This window comes from Scardinius erythrophthalmus (genome assembly GCF_964197995.2).
Source record: "Scardinius erythrophthalmus genome assembly, chromosome: 13".
Lineage (NCBI taxonomy): Eukaryota > Metazoa > Chordata > Actinopteri > Cypriniformes > Leuciscidae > Scardinius > Scardinius erythrophthalmus.
Window position 1 is genome coordinate 36,740,650 of NC_138233.1, and position 20,176 is coordinate 36,760,825.

The 20,176-nt window shown below is 37.0% G+C and overlaps 1 protein-coding gene across 2 annotated transcripts in view; it reads left to right on the forward strand.

Moving 5' to 3' along the window:
* Positions 1 to 20,176, forward strand: part of nlgn3a (neuroligin 3a) — a 241,725-nt gene that overhangs the window by 54,639 nt on the left and 166,910 nt on the right. For both annotated transcript variants that reach the window (XM_081383280.1, XM_081383279.1), the window contains exon 2: positions 5,944 to 6,606. In XM_081383280.1, the coding sequence (XP_081239406.1) occupies positions 6,138 to 6,606 (469 nt within the window). In that variant the 5' untranslated portion in view covers positions 5,944 to 6,137. The remainder of the gene's footprint in view (positions 1 to 5,943; positions 6,607 to 20,176) is intronic.

The following is a 20,176-nucleotide window of genomic DNA, read 5'->3' on the forward strand; positions in this document are numbered from 1 at the left end:
TAGGTAACATATATTTCTAAGAAGTAAGACATTTCTTCTTTGATTTATGATTGCTGATATACACCTAATTTATTAACATTTAGACTAATCATGTTATGGTTAATTCAAGGCTGTTAATATGCACGTATTATCTAGCTAATTTTTTAATCTATAGTATTCTATACTCTCCGCTCGTCCTCGCATGGTTTTACTACAGTAATATTGTAGTAGTGACTTAAATTTTTTTTTACAGAAGATCACTGAAATCTTCATATTTTATCATGCAGAATGTAATTCATGATTTAATTCATTCCAAGGCTTCATTTATTTGATCCAAAATACAGCAAAAACAGTAATATTGTGAAATATTTTTACAATTTAAAATAACTGTTTTCTATTTGAATATATTTTAAAATGTAATTTATTTCTGTGATCAAAGCTGCATTTTCAGCATCATTACTCCAGTTCAGTACTCTTCAGTGTTACGTGATCCTTCAGAAATGCTTTTCACTGCAACTGTACTTTTCACACTATTTTTTTTTTTTCATTGCTTTTCATTTTCAGACCTTCAAGAGACCAACATCCCTGGCCCACTGAAGGTTGCTGTTAGGTTTAAAGAAGCCCTTAAAACCATGTTTATCTATATTATTATTATGATGATTGTTATTAATCGTGAATAAATCTAAAGCTTTTGAGACTATTATTTTGTGTTATTGAAAATGGGAGGGGTGTGCCCTTGTTTTAGTTTCAGCACATGCCCCTCAAAAAGTCTGTGCACGGCCCTGCTTCAGAGGAATTCAGCACATGTGTGTCTTAATGATGAGGCTCTACTGGGCATGACATAATTGCACAATTAAACTCTAAAAATAGTTTTAGCAAGTTATTAAATATAGCAATGTTAATGTCGCTGCAGAGCAAGTATGGACCTGCTACTGCTAACAGATACTCAGACACGCTGCTGTGAGCATGTAAGATATGCTGCATGAATAGACATACATCAGTCCTGCAGCAGATCTACTGTAGGCAGGTGGAGCTGGGGAGGTGGAGGGTTCAGAGGAACTCTGAAAGCTGCTGCAGGATAACTTTACAGCAAACACTGAACCAGACTATTTAAATGTTGAGCAAGCAATCTCATTGGCTGCAGGATCAGCATAGCTTGTGCCATGCGGTGATGATGTGATTACTTGTAGACTGCATATAAAGGATCGATCAGTCTGCGCAGTTTCATGACTGAACTAGATGTTTACTATTTTAACGTAAAACAAACTTATTTTATTTTAGTGTATTTTATTCTCATCTCACACATTGTTAATCTGCATTCAACAGGTTTTTTTTTTATCTATAATGAAAATGCATATGTGATACATTCACTTTTTTCAACAAATGTGAGCACAAAATGGCTAAACATAAAAAAATATATATATACAGCAATATTATTTTTGCAAGCACAGATTTCATTCAATCAATAGTTCAGTCTCTCTGTTTTGATTTTTTTAGCATCAAATAATCAATATACTTTTTGTTCGCAGTAATAAAAAAGTGATTAAAGATAAGATTAAACATGGTTGCACAGCAGCACAGTTGGTGGCGATATGCACTGAGAATATAAATCACAATTAAACAAAAGAAGAAGAAAGAAATATGGCACATTGACTGAACTTATTCCGGGCCGCGTGTTTGGAACCGATAATCACAAGAAAGAAAAGTGTGGGTTTATCAACCAAGAGTTTGGGGTTTATGTGACCATACGATAAATCTGCTTTCTGGAAACAGTTAAATCTGTTAGCATTGTCATTCATCTCTGGCTCAGAGACCATGTGACCCATGGAATGAGACTCCCAATAGCTACACAACCCTTCAGATCTCTTACAAAATACATAAGCATAACCATGATGCTGTGTATTCAATATCCAATATGTGCGTCCCTGAATGTACTCGGCGCTCCCACAAAAGTGATGTGGAGTGTGAAGAAATAAGAGAGGATGGTCTCAATGAAATCCAACCACAAGCTGTCTCAGGAGACACCTTTGAAACGCATGTTCATATTAGGTGGAAACGGAAATGCGTCTCGGCAGACCACTTGTGTTCGGATCACCAATAACGCATGTAAATACCAGGTGGAACAGGGCCTCAGGTGTCGGGAGCTGACTTCACCACATCAAGCACCAAAAGGTTATGTTTTAGACATGTATGAACTTTAATATGGAGAGAAAGGTTTGGTCAGGAGTGAATGATCATAGCAGCTTGGCTGAACAATACATGAACTAGACTTACATTTCCTTAAAAAGGTGAGTGATGTTTTCAGATTCATAATGCTGGAGTGTTTTGAGAAGTCTCTATGATATTCTGGTCACTAGGTCTGACGCTTTACACTTTTTATGCTACCGAACGCTTATGATGTAGTGTTTTTATTATTGTTTATAGCTATGAAATATCACAAGTAAAAGTCAAAATGCCACACTAATTCATCAGTGCCTCACACACACTCCTCACATGTGCAAACACTCATTGCTTTACTTCACACCAGCCAATCACCAGACCAGAGGTCGAGTTATAGTTTTTTTGGACTGTGTAATACTGTATTCACAACCACAAATGCTTACAGTAAAAAAAAAAAAAATTGTTTGGTTTCAATTTTCCTTTCGTGTTTACCGTGAAATGTTCAACATCTCTCTGCCAATTACTTTCAATCTTGTACAGAAATGTACATAGTAGCTCATGAAAGAAGAGCTTTGGGTTTTGAATAACTGTGTGTATATGATATATCCAAAAATATAATATTATGGCAAAGGTGTTTGCAACGTAAGTGTTTGCTTTTGTGATGTGTTTGTGATATTTTGAATGCAGTGCTTCATTTTGCAAGAGATGTGAGGTATTTTGCATTGTGTGTGTGCAATTCTTGGATTTGTGTGTAAAGTAAAAAAAAAAAAAGAAAAAAGAATTCAATTGCTGAAAATCACTTCTCACTCGAGTAGTAAGTGAATAGGACATGTCATGACTTTGAGAAAAACAATTTGTTCAAAGTGTGCCAAGATTACGCAGGATATTTCCTCTCTTCTCTCTGGAGATCAGCTGTACCGTCCACAGGCAGCAGTGTGTGTGTGTGTGTGTGTGTGTGTGTGTGCGGATGATGAGGTGGAGGATGAAGAACTTCCTGCCAGGCTTTGTGCAAATCAGCCCAAGTTTGGATAGGAGTTGAGGAGTGATAAGTGCACCTCCAGGATGATTCATATTGCCTCTGTCTGGTGGATACTGCTCCACTAGATACATTATAAATCATTTACAGAGTCATTTTGGAAGGCAATATCCGCTACTAAACTCCGGATTTTCTACTTGTTATTATTCCAAGCCCTCCGAGGAATGGAGGTCTCAGGGTCTTAAGCTTTAAAAATTGAAAATTGATCAGTAGTTGAGCAGAGAAGAGTTTCTCTCCACTGGGGACGACCCTCCTCATCATTAGCATTTACAGTGTTAGCACAGACGCCTGCGAGGCACTTACAAATACCAGCTTTCCAGGGATGGGGACGAGGACCTGTGCCTGAAAAATCTTTTAATACATTTCTGTCAAATATGGAAAGAGAACTTGCTATTTTAGCTTGATGGAAAACCTGCTTACATACAGTATGTTTTATTTACTGATTGAGTGGCTCTCAACTAGATTGGCTTCGGGACCTAGATTTTATACTGGACGACCAAACATGGTACCAAAATAGCTTACTGTACAAAAGAAACAAGAATGCCCTTAAAATCAAGCTTTGAAATGTATGAATACTATGAACATAAGCTTAACAATAACAAGGTCATTTGCTAGTAATTAATATATCACAGTGTCAAGCCGTGACTGGGCGGCGCATCAATGTCGAAAAATGCAGATGCATTGGATGGGTTTATAATAAGTGAGATGTTTGCTATTCACTTGCTTACCTCATGACACATAGCAACACAGCTAAAAGTATTCCTAATATGTTTGACCTTTTCACTGAAATTAGCCTATGTTTACCTGTTGAGACATGTCTTTACAAGCACCATAAAAGCTGTTGAGTAAGGAAAGGGGCGTTTGCTAAATATGCTGTATTTTTGTAATTCTGCTAGTTGACACTAGTGTCGCAGAAACTACAAACTTCACCCTTAAACGCATCGGCTGAGGACAGACATTGACAGACGACAATAAGGAATATCATGGCAGGTGTTCATTTAAATATACATCGGAAGTATTTTTAATTAAGAATTAAGTATAATATGATCAATATTAGTAGCCTATTATAAATATATTTATTATAATTTTAGAATTATATTTTACTTGTAAGTAGTACAAAAAGTATAATAAAAAAAATTAAGCATTCTTGAAAATAAAGTTGAAATTTGCAAATAAATGACTAACAAATGCATATACTATTGATTAACAGCCTTGGATAATTACAGTAAGTCTAAAGTAGGTCTGTCTTTAAAGGGATAGTTCACTTTGAAATTAAATTTTGGTATGTTTTAGCTTACCTCAAGGGCATCCAAGATGTAGGTGTCTTTTTTTCCGCAGTAGTTTCAATTTTGATATTTTTAGGTCAAACCGTTCTTGTCTGTCAGTCATATAATGCAGGTCTATGGTCACTGTCTCAAAGAGCATGCACAGAGTCCAAATTAAAACAATTCCCCATCGTCCAAATTAAACAATTCCCCATCGTAAGGACACATTGTACACACTGGTGCATAGATATATACACTAGATGTCGCATTAAAGACATTCGTTCCAATGACGTGCCGTAGCCAAGGCGACATCTAGTGTATATATCTATGCACCAGCCTGCGCACACGTCACACACCAGGATGCGCGCGCGCCCTCAGATCACTTGGACGTGGCTGTGTTACAAGAGGTAAAAACGATATAAATACTGTTCGTTTTCTCACACAAACCGCTCGTTTCGTGTCTTAGGCCATCAATGTGTACTTACGATGAATTGTTTAATTTGGACGATGGGGAATTGTTTTAATTTGGACTCTGTGCATGCTCTTTGAGACAGTGACCATAGACCTGCATTATACAACTGACAGACAAGAACGGTTTGACCTAAAAATATCCAAATTGAAACTACTGCGGAAAAAAAGACACCTACATCTTGGATGCCCTTGAGGTAAGCTAAAACATACCAAAATTTAATTTCAAAGTGAACTATCCCTTTAACAATTTATACGTAAAAAAAAAATCCCTATGAAGAAATTTTTTTTTAAAATAGTTTCATTTTATAGTCTACTTAGTTTTGTATCAACTTTCTCACTAGAAATGAAATCAAAAGTAGTTTGTTAGCTCAATTGTCACTGAATTGAACGCACAGGATTGTGTGATATCAAAGACAGCGAAGGATACATCTACGCTGCCTTCAAAACCGATCAGATGAAGGTTTCTCAGTAGACAAGATCATTGGATTCAGACCTGGCTTGTTGCTTTCCTACCTCTGAATCCTTCTAGCAGAGGAAGCATTTTTCAGCTTTCAGATGCAGCCTCTGTCCATGTGTTAGCATCTGTCTAATTTGGCTTCAGGCTAATGTTAACCAAGTGACTGATGAACCAACATACCCTTAAGTTTGATTGGGCACACAGGGTTTGACATGACATGAATGGGGAAGCATTTGCTATTTTGCCTTCTTAACTATGGAGGGTTATACAGTTATTTGCACTTTATTATTAATATTTAGCAATGTTTTTGCCCCACCGTTCACAATCCCATCTGGACATAGCTAGTTCAGAGCCATCAGATGACTGTCATCCCTGTTTCTGAAGAGTGTAGGTGTTGTGAGACATGTTTAAATCAACCTGCGGCAAAACTTTTATTTGCATGTAGTTCTGCAGGCCTTTGGATGCATTGGGAGCATTGGCATATTTATGAGTGCTGTTCTATGCGCATACAGAAAAAACAAGTAAATAAAAGATGGTCCCATTTAACGTTTTCCTGTCTTATTTTTCTCCCGCAGGAGAGAGGACCTGACGAGAATACTGGACAGTGAATGAGGATTCGCCCGGAGGGGAACGGTGCTCGTCTATGCGTTTTTTCTTCAATGACAGGAGTAATCGGGCTGTGTTTGAGGGTCTAAAGGCAGGAGACACGTGCTGGAGGAGGTTCTCAGCGTACGTCGGCATCTAGCAGCAGCTGCCTTTTTAAAGGACCATGTGGTTAGCCGTGCGCAAAAACCGGCTCCTTTTGCACCAGCAGGACTGCTGCGGTGGCAGGGCTCGCAACGTTTCTCTGTGGATATGGATTTTTTGTTGGTGTATGACGCTCGTCTGGGGACAAGGCTACTACCCCACTGTGAACACGCAGTACGGGAAATTACGGGGCGCGCGGGTTCCGTTGCCTAGCGAGATCCTGGGACCGGTGGACCAGTACCTGGGAGTGCCGTACGCCGCCCCGCCGGTGGGGGAGAAACGCTTCCTACCCCCTGAGCCGCCCTCGTCTTGGTCGGGGATCAAGAACGCCACTCATTTCGCACCGGTGTGCCCGCAAAACATTCACAACGCCGTTCCGGAGATCATGATGCCAATCTGGTTCACCTTTAACTTGGATATAGTTGCCACTTACATACAAGATCAAAACGAGGATTGTTTGTATCTAAACATCTATGTTCCAACGGAGGATGGTGAGTGTGTCGGGTATAACGAAGGAAAAAATCTCGCTATTACATTCTGTCACTTCCTGTGTTGTGTTTGAAGCATGAGTTGTCGTCTGGCGCATGCTGTGTCTGTGTACACCATTTCCATTCTTCATCTTGACTTGATCTGCCATGAAGTCTTTCCATCAACTCTTCCCTTCCATGCCACTGTTATGGGTTCCTCTTTTGTGTTGTTCAAGAGAGCAAACCAAAAAGAAAGAAAGAAAGCCAGTAGAAAGCAGTAATCTTTTTAATGTAAGAGCTCAGATTCTAATCTGACATGAAGTTTGGATGTAATGATCTTGGTGCACCTCCCTCTCCTCACTGTCTTGACTGTTCTGGGGGATTAGCGATCCGAGATTAGCTTGCTTGATGCCAGAATGAGGCTTTTTGTAGAGTTGCTAAAATGTTCTGGAACACAAGAGGCCTGTGGCATCAGTCCTAACCATGTAAGACCCTTTACTGTCCCACTTTCTTCTGTTAATGTTCAGAGCCTTTATTGAGGAACTTAAGATCTTTAAACAAATTTGGTGATAAAGTTGTCACCCCAGCACAAAGAGCATTTCTTACAAACTCATACGGATTTGAAAGCAAAAGCACTAGCTCTGTTCCAAAACCTAGCGAGCTGTCTTCTAAGGATGCCTACATGTTAAAGTGACTTTGACTGATATGAATGCGGAAAGTTTATTATGAGGGCATGGAAAGACAGTGTCAGTTTGAAATCAAGTGGGTATGCAGTGAAAAACACTACTGTGCCTCATTGGTCAATCAATGCCTATCACAGTGCAGTTTTTCTCAATTGGTGCTAACCGTAGTAGGATTACTACAAAAGTATTGTTTGTTTATCTGTCGCTGCCAGATGACAGATGAACTTGATTAGCCATTATAATTAAGGGGTTCAAGTGCAAAGCACTGAAACCCTATTGCAATTTTAAGGATTTGTATTATTATTATTCCGCCGCAAACCTGATCGTGCAGACCAAACCATAAGGCCTAGAGACTTGAAACTTGGCCAGATGGTTGGTCTCAATATGGGGAGAGACTGACACGATATCGCCCCAATCAGCCAATAGGGAACAAAAATGTAAAAGTGCGCCTAATTCCTAGACCGTTTGTAGTAGTCATAAGTGCTCTTATATAAATAAATTTCTCCAATTTCATTTCTGCCAAGAAAAATGTTCTGCCATCTTGGATTTTGTCAGAAACCTACTTTTCCAAACTAGTCCTAGGTTTTTCACCCCACTGGAACTAGAGGTCGACCGATAGTGGATTTTACAGATACCGATATTTAGGTTTGACCGTAAATACCGATAACAGATTATTCAACCGATATACAGTATATATATTTGTTTTTAAATGGATATTGGATAAAAAACAAACATAACACTCCAAGTAAAACACTGCTGAACTGAAATATGCTAAATGAAATAAATATATAAATACGAATATATTAAAATGAGACGTTCTACAGAACAAATTATACAGAAAATAATTTAAACATTCAAATATTACTGGTCTAATTTGTTTTTCTTTAGCTATAACCTAGAAACATACGTAAATTTCCACTTTGGTACCACTTTGCAAGTCCCATTTGTTAACATGGATGTATTAGCTAGCTTTCATGAACTATATGCAATATACATTTTTACTGCATGTATTGATATTTGAGCAATACAATTGTACCTTGATCATTCATGTTAATTCATAGTACATTAAGTAAGGTTAACAGATAAAAAAGAAAATGTAAACTCAATTTAAAATGTATTAGTACATGTCGAAACTAACAATGAACAATACTTCTACAACATTTTTTTTTACTTTAGTTAATGCTAAAAATGTTATCTTATTGTAAAATGTTACCATTTGATATAAATCCAAAGAGTCATTCTTAAAGATGGCCATCTTTAAAGGTGCTGTCTGTAAGGATGGCAGCTAGTGGTTGAAATCGGTACTGCAGTCCAAATTCAAAATATCAGAGATCGTTGTTTCCCCCGCCCCTCCTCCTCAGCCTCGACGCTCACACGGGTTGCCAGGTTGAGGACACGCAACAGGAAACAGCGCACTTGGAAATGAAAGCTAAGGAGACTTACGTGTTTTAATATGCTCTCGTTCATAGAGATTTTTAGATGGATAGGTTTAGATGGATTTAGGTTGTGTAGAATCTGCAATCTCGGTTTGCTCGTTTCCAAGTCTGCAATTTGTTGTGTTCCTTGCAACTGGCATCATGGCTGTCGAAATACTATTGGGTGAACTGGCAATGGGCGAGATCACACAGACCAAAACAAAAAACAACTGACAACACAGAACGTGTAAAATAATAAGTAAAATAACTGGCTGTAGAAGTGTTTTTCAGAGAAACAAGTAAGTGAACTTAGCATGTTTCCTAAATATCTGCAAACATTTGATGGTATTTTTATGATTTAGTAGAGAAAAAAAAGTTACATACAGCACCTTTAAATATCTGCAAAGGCCAGAGCATTAAAATTACATAATTGTAAGCCTATATTACATGTACAGTTTCTCACTTTATTTGCTTCTATTTCAGAACACTTGATGAGTATCTAATCAAAATAACAATATGTATTGTAGTAATACAAAAATACCTGGAAAAACTATTGGTGTGGATTTTTGCCGATAAACGATAGTTCCACCAATCAACTATCGGTACCGATATATCGGCAAAACCGATGAATCGGTCGACCTCTAATTGGAGCCAAACCAGTGCAGAAATATTCATGCATATATCTCATGCAAGATATGGTTCTAAACAAGAATGTAAACTTTTATGGAGATCGGACCATAGGTGGTGCTATAACTGTTAAAAAGCTTTAAAAATCATAAATGGTCCTTTCCATCTCTGATCTAAGAGGTTACAGGCTTTTTAAATAAAACATAATACCTTTTTACTCATTTGCATAAAGCCCTTAAAGCGCTTGAACCCCGATAACTGCTGCCCACAGCTATATTTATTATTATTATGTACCCAAGCAAAACAAAACTCTTAAAATACAATGATTGCAATGGTTGGCTACAATGATTGGCTTATTTCTAAAGAGTTAGTAAAACATGTGCATGTTGCTAAGCTGATGACAAAAATCTAAAATAAATAAGGCATAGTGCACAAGTACTGGGAGAAAATGAATATTTCACTTAGAATTTTTTCATGAGCTGTCTAAGACCACACTATGTTTTGGAACAGAGCTACTGTTTAATTGAAAGCTACAACTTAAAATACAACTTAAGTCATAAAACCAAAATGGACTTAAATGTGGTGGAGCACACTTACAGCAATTCTCTGCATCTGTTCGGTCTCATTCTCAAAGCACATTTCGTGCATCGTACAACAGAGCCATGCATTTCTCATGCAAAACCTAGAGTGATGCAGCGGTGCAGGGATTGTGATGAGGAAGAGTTCAGTCAGTTTCTCCTGTGCTTGTAAAGGGTCTTATATAGCAGTGCATGTGAAACTAGGCTTCCTGTGTTCCAGGGTGCAGCAAATCAATTCCACCTTTTTTGGAATATTTTCTGCCCAAAAGACAGAGCACCCCAGCTAACGTTCTGGACAGGTTCTCTTTGTTGTTCTTGTGGGGAGGGGGAGTGACGTTGTTGCATGTTCTCCTCAAACGTTTCTTCCAGAGCCTTCTGTTATTTTGTAGTCTTTTATTCATTTTACAGTCAAAAGAATATCCAAGGAATGTGCCAGAAAACCCAACAAGAAAATATGTAGAAAAGGAGGTATGTAAGAAAGCCAACATTGGAGCCAAATACAGAGAAGAGAGCGTCTGGTACTTCCTCTCTCGTTCCCAAGGGATATCTCCGTCAACCACACAGTCTTGTGCGCTCAGCAGTGTTAAAAAATGTCTGTATATTTCTTTTAACATAGGTTTTTTTTTTTTTTTTTTTTTTGTGAATGTGTTATTTCAAATTACTATACAATGTGTATGTAGACAACTCCCAGTCATACTAGTTTACATGAAGTGGTGCCCTTATTTTTTTATTTATATATAAATGTTTTGTCGTTTCATTTGAAAAGGTTAATATTGTTAAATTCATTTTGTCACTTGATTATGCCCCCCAAAAGTGTGAATAACCGCTGACAGTTCTCATTTAAAAATGTTTAGTGTTCATGTTCAACCTTGTTACGTTTAAAAGCTTTAAAAATGCCAAGATCAGTGCAAAAAAAAAACAAAAAAAAAACTGCTACTCTCTATCAAATATACTTGCATTATGTCAACTCAACAGTCAAGACGCCATCAAAGCCCAAGAATGTTGTCTATATGCTTTGATTTCTTATTGACTGTTGAAATCAAGGTCAATCATGACAAGGTCAATATAATTGCTTACTAAAAACTAAAGATTGCAAGCTAAAGTTTTTTTGCCCATAGAGAGTCCATAATATTATATTTAAAAGGGCAAGTTTCATAGCAGAACAGGGTTGAATAAAAAGTTATAAAAGTTATGAAATTTGGCACACAGATAGAGGACAGTCTGAACATTAACCACAGCAGTTTTGGAGTCTCTACATGAATCCCTCTAGCGCCACCAATGGATCAAAATCCATGGCGGCAAAAATGATGGAATTCAAGTTTATTAGTCAAACTGTTCTAGAATAATGTGCGAAATTGCAAACTAATTCGACAAAGAGCACGCCAAAAGCAACATGAGGATATATCTCCGCAACATTTCAGTATAATCAGACCCAACTTGGTGTTTGTTATGACAACCATGATCTAAGGATACCTGCACAGATTCGGCACAGTGCCACCTGTTGGTCAAGCGATATAACATTTTTATATTTTTGCTTATTTCTGAGCAGTTTGGCCAAAAATCACAAAACTGATGTCTTTAGATTTGGTGCAGCGTCTCGAGTTGAATGATACCCAACTTTCCCATTTCAGCTATTTTAGGCATCTCCCATTTTGATTTTTTGTCTTAAAATGCTATATTTTACGAATGCATTAGCGTATCGTTACAAAACGTGTCTTCGACATGATGTCTTGAAGGTTCTCAAAAAGTTTTGGGGCAGTGCCACCTTGTGTTTAGAGACCCCTGTCCAAGACCGTTGGTCCGATTTTCACCAAAATTTGATTCAGATCATCTTCAGACCATGCCGGCAAAAACGTAGGGATTTCGTGTTGATAGACAAAACCGTTATCATTAAGCATATACACAAATTTGAAGGCGTGATGCCAAACTGAATCTAAAGCTTTATCTCTGCAAGGCTTTACTGTATTGACTCCAAACTTTGTGTTTGTCATTGTCACCCTACGCTGACCAGACCACGTCAATTTGGTGATAGCGCCACCTATTGGTCAAAAGTGATAAGCAATGTAATACTATTACAAGTGAATTATTTATGATTTTTTAACCATTTGCTTAAAATCATCTACAAATGTCTTGAATTAGTCATTTTGGAAGTTAGTGTGCTTGGCCCATTAATCACTGCTTGCAGCTATATTTATTATTGTTGTTGTTATTATTATTCGACAAGTACAGCTCATTTAAATGTAATGGTGATGAATGTGACATGCAATTTGGCTGATATTTTAGTAACAATTTAAAAAAAAAGACTACATTTTAATGCATTGTTTACTATTTATTTTTGCATTGTACACTAAGAGTCTATAAAATACTTAATTACTATAACTTATTAATCTTAATTATACATATAGTAAGTCATGGGGACACACAAAATGATAACGTTTCCTGACAATGACCTATATATACATTATCTACGTAATGCTGAACTCATGTTTTAATAGACAGCACATCCAATTTATTCAGCGTTGTGACACTGATGTCATAACACAAAGAATCATACAGTAAGATATGAGTCAGTGATGTCATACAGCTTGATATGTCGGAACATGCAATATCATATGACATGAGTAATGATGAGTATTCCTGCAGCCACAATATTGAGTCTGTCATTACAGAAACCTCTGCACCAATGTCAAAATCAATGCATTGTATTAAAAGTAACAGCCATGAGGATATAGTTCCAGTAAATGTAGCATGTCTTTAGAGAAGCATATAATAGATGACCTCAAAGCCACAGATACGGACTAAACGCAAAAACTGGAATGTTATCTAGTTAGATGTTGGTTTTAATTGGGGTAAAATCAATGCCTCTGTAACAGCAACATATTTTTTAACAGGGGAATTCCAGGTTATTTAAGAATGGGATCCAGCAATCACCTATAATTAAGCAATAATAATTTTAACCTTGAAAATACCAACATCAAACATACTGTACTTTGTATACACTTGCACTCGGTAAACAGTATTAATAATGACATCAGCTGAATTTAGGGATCCATTCTCATTGTGATTCATTGAATTGCATTGGATTTCATTGAGAAATGTTCAGTTTAAAAACAACTTAAGCTGTACAGGCAGCATCTGTGACTAATTAGACTAATTTAAACTCACCCCTCAGTTTAAAACAAGCAAGCAAACCAACAAAAATAGTACAGTAGTGCATTAACAGTAGAGGTCTATTGGGAAAGTGTACAGGAGGATTTAAAAGCAGACATTTGAAGCTTGTATTTTTGTTAAAATACTTAATTTTTTCCATACAATGATGTGTGTTTTTTGAGATGTTGTCTAAAACCGACTATCTAGGTGAACTTCTGACGTTATTTCTGTAAACAGCACTTTGACGATAGTTATGCCATTTTTCTTCCTAAAACCCTAGCGTGTATTGTGTGAAAGTTGGATAGGTTTGCTCAGGATTGTTAGTGATTTTATCGCAATGGTCTAATGTTAACACAGATAATGTTTAGGTTTTGTGGCTATTCTTTTGAAACCGTGTGTGTCTGTATAACATTAAATCCTCAGTGCAGACACTTTCCAATATAAACCTCCATCATAAATGTATTGTTGTGCTTTTTCAAAATGATTTTAATGTCACAGATGCTGTCTTGCTCGTCACTGGGGCTTGTATTAAACCCTGAATATGCCTTTAAAGCATTTTGGGCAAACTGGAATATGGATCCCCATGACCTTCTCTAACCACTCAATTTGCATTTTTAAAGAAAACAAATTAATTTGATATTGTTTATGCATGTTGTTATTATGTTTTCATTAATAAATCTGAGTTGTTTCTGATAAACTGTAAGCTCAACAAGAGCTGAATAACAAGGTTTTTAGAAGAAAAAACGAAACAAACGCTTGTTATTATGACAGCAAAATGATAACAAAAATGGCAGTAATTTGTGCATTATTTAGTACTTGCATTAGCACACATAAAACAAAAGGTTATAATGAAATAAGTGCTGTTCCTCTGAAATGAACATTAGCATGTTTCCGCCACAGAATAATACAAAAAAAAGTCATTGTGACCTAACATAGACATAACATTTAATTGCTAGATGTAAACTTTCAAATTGTCATATAGTCTGAATTGTGGGATATAAACTTGTAATTGCGAGAAAAATTGTGAGATACAAAGTCACTATAGATCAGGGAAACCGATTTTTAATGATAACTTAAACACCTTTAAAGTCAGCCCTTTGAACTACGACGTTGTTCATCGATGGTATTTGTTTCTGTTGAAGCCGTATTTCAGCTTATTCTTAAATAATTGTGTTTAACAGCATATATGAATGTTTTGCAATAAACTAGTTTTATATTTCTCCATTGGTTTTAATTTGATTCTGCGTTTTGCAATGCTTCATGGGATTGTAGTTCTTTCCCTCATTAAAGCTGTTAAACACACAGTCTTGTACCTATATCGCTTTAACGAAGACTTTTTTTAAAAATCCCTATGGGAAAAATGAATGTAAAAAACACTTATGGGAAGCAGCGCCGCTGATTTTTTTTTTTTTTTTATTCTGTGGCGGAAACAAGCTTCCATAGAAATGAAAAACATCATATCCAAAATGTAAAAACCTTTATAGTGGGATTTTTATTTTATTTTATTTTTTCATTTTTATTATTATTTACATTGCACTGCTTGATATGACAGCTGTCTTTATACTGACACCTAGAGGTGTGGATGAAGCATCAGACAAAAGCACATGTTTACGATTACCAATTCTACCAATGTAGAAATGCACCAGATAAAGTTAAAAGTGCAAAGATAAAACGAGCGGTATTCAGCTGATCATGTGATCTCAAAATGTGAAATAAAAACGCTTACGTATACACTGCAGTCTTCACCTCAGGGCTATAAACAAAATATCCTATTCAAAGGTGTAAAACCTTACACAAAACATATCAAAATAACACGCAATATCTGTCACATTTGTAGAAGAGGTGTCTGGAAAAAGTAATGGCATTGTGTTGTGCATCAGATTCCCTGGAAAGCTTCCGGAATCAGAGAATAGAGAACGGCAGAGCGAAACTCCCGTGTCACAGTCCCGATCGCAGTCTCCCGTGATCTTGTTATGAGAAATGTAAATAACAGCCAAGCATCAAAACCAATGTCTTTCCACAGAAGCAGCTGCTGAACTATTAACAACAGCGTTCAGGGGGAAACTACGGCTGCAGCGAGTTTGCGCTGTCGGTTAAATGATCTATGTGGTGTGAGGGAAAGTCTTACGGGAACAAGCCCTCCCTAGAGGAGCCGTCTGTCTGGATATGGGTCAGGAACGCATTTACTCTACCTCGTTTATTTCCTCTTCTTAATATGCTTAGATCTGCTGAATCTACAAATATCATGGCTGATAGCATTAAAAAGAAACCTGAATGCTCTTTTCGTATTAAGCCAATGATTGCTTGTATTAAATGGTTGTTTTTGTTTATCAGAGTTTCTACGGGCGTTTATATTTGGGGTTTGCGATTTCCCAGGGCTACACGTTGATTATCGTAATAGCATGTAATATATTAATGTATAAGAGCAGCTGAAGTTTTGAACTCGCCACACAACATTTGCATTAGAAAGCACAATTCTGAACTCGAAAATGAGGGTTTTGGTTGTTAGAGAGCAATATTTTTGATCAGACCAAAAAATAACCTGTTAGCCTCAACATGCAGCAACATGAAATCTTATGTAAATTCCGTCAAATTTGCATAACATAAAACCATCAGTAAGGGTTGCCAGGCAACAGTACGCTTGTGCTCTAAGAGCCTGTTGATGGTCTATCCACTCCGTCGAGCTGTTTCAATCCAATTTGCCCCAGGGATTTACAAAAGAAAATTTTATCAAGACATTATGTTAGGTAGAAAAGCTGGAAATGTGACAGAGAATGGAGGTACACTCAGGCTGAATCACACACACTCTCTCTCACACATACAGTACACACACTCACTCACACACACACCTGTAAAAGGTCTTGCATTTAGTAAACACATTAAAGTTCACAAGTGCACAAACACTTCGATCTGTTACCAGAAAGAGCTATTTTCTGATGAATGCACAAAAGCAAAAGCAAATGACGAAACCCTAATTCCTCGTTCGCTTTAGAGTCTTATTTTTAATCCCACAAAACTGATCCATTGACAAATTCTGAAATTGCATTTTCACTGCAATTTTTTGCTTTGTCATGTCAGGTTCACAGAGTATTTTTGGCGCAATTTTGGATGCAATCGTGTAGTTTTTCACAAACACTTTAAAATTAATTTACTTCTATAATATGACATATGAGTGAAACAGCACATTCAGCAATTTAAAAGAGAGGGGGGGGGGACTGTGGGGTTTGTTGGAAGAGAGAGAATAAAAAAGAGGCTTCAGAGATGGAGCTATTTATTACAGTTATAACAAAATTTGATTGATTGCAACAAAAGTCCACTGAAGGCGAGCTGAAGTTTAGAAAACCATAAGCTGTTTATTTGACACATGTAATCCACAGTGAACAGAACAAGACGGTGACGTGAACTCAACTTGATTGAAGCCCTATTCGGACGGTAAATGTTTCTCATGCGGATGTAAGGTATATTCAGCATTTACAGGGGTTAGTTTGTGATTTTACATCCAAATATAAAGTGTTTGTTCTCCCACCACCCGCGTAAAAATCTCGGTCTGTTTTTTGACGAAATTTTTGCATTTGAAAGATGTACGCTTTTATTACTGAAATGCTGGAAAGTATAAGTACAAGAACAATATTTCATCACCGCTCCACCACAGCGTGTGACAATAAAAAGAAGAAAGAGAAAAAAGGGGCTGTTATTGTGGCAGCAAATACAATACAGTAGGCCTACTACATTTAAAAACATAAACCAAGCTTTGCTTTTACTTAATGTAAAGAAGAGGTTGCATTAACTTATTTCTGCTCATTTTTCAAATGACATTCATCATTTTGAGATCAAATGCAACACCATTTTACAGTAACTGCAGCAGTCTGTTTTCCTATCAAACTGGAGATTTAAATAACCAAATATTATTTTCTTATTATTCCCAGCACATGATCAAAACATGACAGTGAGCCCAAAACTGATTAAACATTTGTGTTTCTTTGGAATAATGAATGTTCACAATAAGGCCAGGAACATTAAGTAAGTAATCAGGGTGAAATCTGGATTCATGTTGACCTTTAAGCAGTGGATCTACTTTTGTGAAAATGGGTCACATAAACAGCAGGGGGAAAACGCTAAATGTCAATAATAAAATGCTAATATGCATTTAATTTGGAACAAAATGACACAATACATTGGCTCATCAACATTCAAAAGAAGGCGGTGCGTCCAATCAAAGCCATCGAATGTTGTTTTACACAAATGTATCTGTCAGACAGATCCCAACATTGACAGTTTGTGTGGCATTCATCCGTCAGCCTGGAAAAGTTTAGCCAAGGACAGTTTTGCATGTTTTGGTGTTGTGTTGGGTCATGAATTCATGTTGAATGTAAAAATGTAGAATAAGGAACAATTAGTGAATTGGATGTCATGAACTCACAGTGAACTCGCAGATTTTTTCAAGCATTTATTTAATCTAGGCTAATATTGATTTATAAATATACTATTGTTCATTGTTAACTCGAGTTTGTTAATAATCCATTGATACAAGGACCCCTTAAATCACACAACAATTCACAATGACCTTTCATTACTGACCCAGGCTCTTGTGTTTACTGGATAAAATAATAATCATAATAATCATAATTATAGAGGCTGCACATGCTGAGCAATGTCTAGTAGATAATATGTTAAAATAAGACATCTATTCACACTTGAATTTCCCATGTCATCTCTATGACTTTTTAACATTTTATTGATTTCCATTTCTTTTTTCCAGCCCTGGAAATCACTATTTTAAGGTTCCATGACTATACTGTAATAACATGCTTAATGTACCAAAATAATGTTATTTATATACTTGGTCGTTAAAGCTATCAATATTTATGTATGGTCGTATATTTTAATTATACTTGGTATATTTTAATGTGGGAGAGAATGAAACGTTTAGCTGAACTTTAGCTTCTTAATCGTAGCTTGGGTTCAGATCAAATACGCCCTGCAGAACGAATGCTAATTTACACAACTTGAAATGTTCAAATGTATTAGCATAAGTAGAAATTAACATTAACCCTGATTAATGGCTGTAAAGGTGTTCGTTGTTATGCTATTGCGGCTAATGTATAGGACCTTATCACCAAACCAATCGTGGACCAAACTTTACATATGTTCTGTTCTGAATATTTTATAATCATATACCATATGATGCTAGCAGGAGGCGCTTTTAATGAATTCTGTAGTCTAAACTTCGTGCATCTATTTCTGTTTATAAATTCAGTTTAAGAACTCCCTGCTGTTAACAGAACGTTTACTGCCTAAAGGGTGTTTTTTAAAGATTGCATTAATGCCATTCCCCAAGTACATGGTCAATTATGATTATTTGCTTCTATTAACATAATATTCCGATGTTGGCTACAGATTTCCCATGAAACACGCATGCATGATGAAATCACTCAGGGAGATATTTCTGTTTTAAATGTCATTTGTCAAGAGAGAATTCCTGCTTTGGTGCGGTCTAATTGTTTGAGAGACGGGATCAAACCGGAGAACGTTTTTACACGCCATTCAGAGGGGTCTTTTTCCCACGAGAAAGACGAATTGGACAAGTCGTCATATTCCGGGGATCTGCCAGCGTGATGGAAGCTGCTAAGCGTTAGAATCTGAACCAGGCTCCGACTGAGCAGTGACAGACAATAAAATGGCATGGAAATGGCTTTTGGATCGCTCGACTTTCCCGAGGTTTGAGATGTGTGCGCGTGTAGCCGCAGGCATGGCAAACAGCAGAGGCATAAACAGAGAAAAGGGGTGGGCGGAAGTTAGGGAAGAAAGGCACAAGGGAAGCGGATGTCCCCTCCGCTTGATATGGAGCAGCTCTTTTAAATGTGCGGCAGCCCATAGGCCTGGCGTGAGCGAACTCTTGCCAGTGGCGCTTCATTCACTGACACTTGAAATGCAAGACACAGCTTATCCAGGAAGTTTTCCTTGGGATCCCACACTGCTCGCTGGCCCAGTGTGTCTGCCTGTTCAGAGCGCAGTGTCTTTGTTCTTAGTCCTTCTATAAAGGGCCGGTTATTCCTCCAAGGTTTTCGTGATCTGTACATCGCTTGCTCATTTCATCCACTCCAAAATCAGAATGTATGTCATCAATAAAGTTCTTTAGAAACTGCTGATATTTCAGCGATCTTAATGTAATCATCAGTTTCCGTGCGCTGTTTTTTTTTCCGCAGTCACTCTTGGTTATTGTTCGGTTAACGGCAAGGACAGCTCATAATGCGGCCCTCTATTTATCCAGCACTTGTAATAAAAACAAAAGGCCTGTGATATAAAAGTCCTCTGGGCTACTAATGCCCTGGTGCAAATTTTCGGCTGTCCTTTCTCTAGGATTATAGTCTCCTTAACCTTTAAAGTCGACATCAAGTCGAAATTGGCCCTAGTCACTTCCTTAATAACATGTTCCTGGTTTTATTGTACACAATTTCGTAAGTCCTCAGAAACAACTTTGTGCTGTCATCCACGAGTGGAGACTATAGTCAGTGTTATTTGCGGATTGCTTTAGATGAAGAGATGAGGTTATGGCAATAATAGCAAATAACAGTGTGTTCACACTCTCGAGGTGTCTGATCCTTTTGCAGGTTACTAGAAAAACAGCAAAAGTGCCTTCAGCTTCTGCTTACTGTGAAATCTGTGGCGTCAATAGACTTACACAAAAGGCATCGATATTTTAGAAAGTAAAACTAGTTTCTCAAAATGCCTTGATATTGTTGCAGGTAAAATGAGTCATGCTTGTGAATTTTTACAAAAAAATATATTAAATATTGATTATGCTATGTATACGTTTAATCAGCTGTTCCTGGATCTGGAAAAGGAGAGATGATTGTATTTGCCTGTTATGTGTTTTATCAACGCGAGTTCATGAGTATTCATGAGTATTCGTACATTTTAGGGCTGTGAAATGATTAAGCGTGATTAATCGCATCCAAAATAAAAGTTTGTGTTTACATAATATACTGTATGTGTGTGTACCGTGTATAATTATTTAGTATAAATAATATAAATTTAAGAGTTTATATTTCTATTTTAATTTGTTATTTATATATGAAATATGGTAACACTTTGTTATCAACACAGTGAATTATGCATAATTGCATGCAACTAACCATCA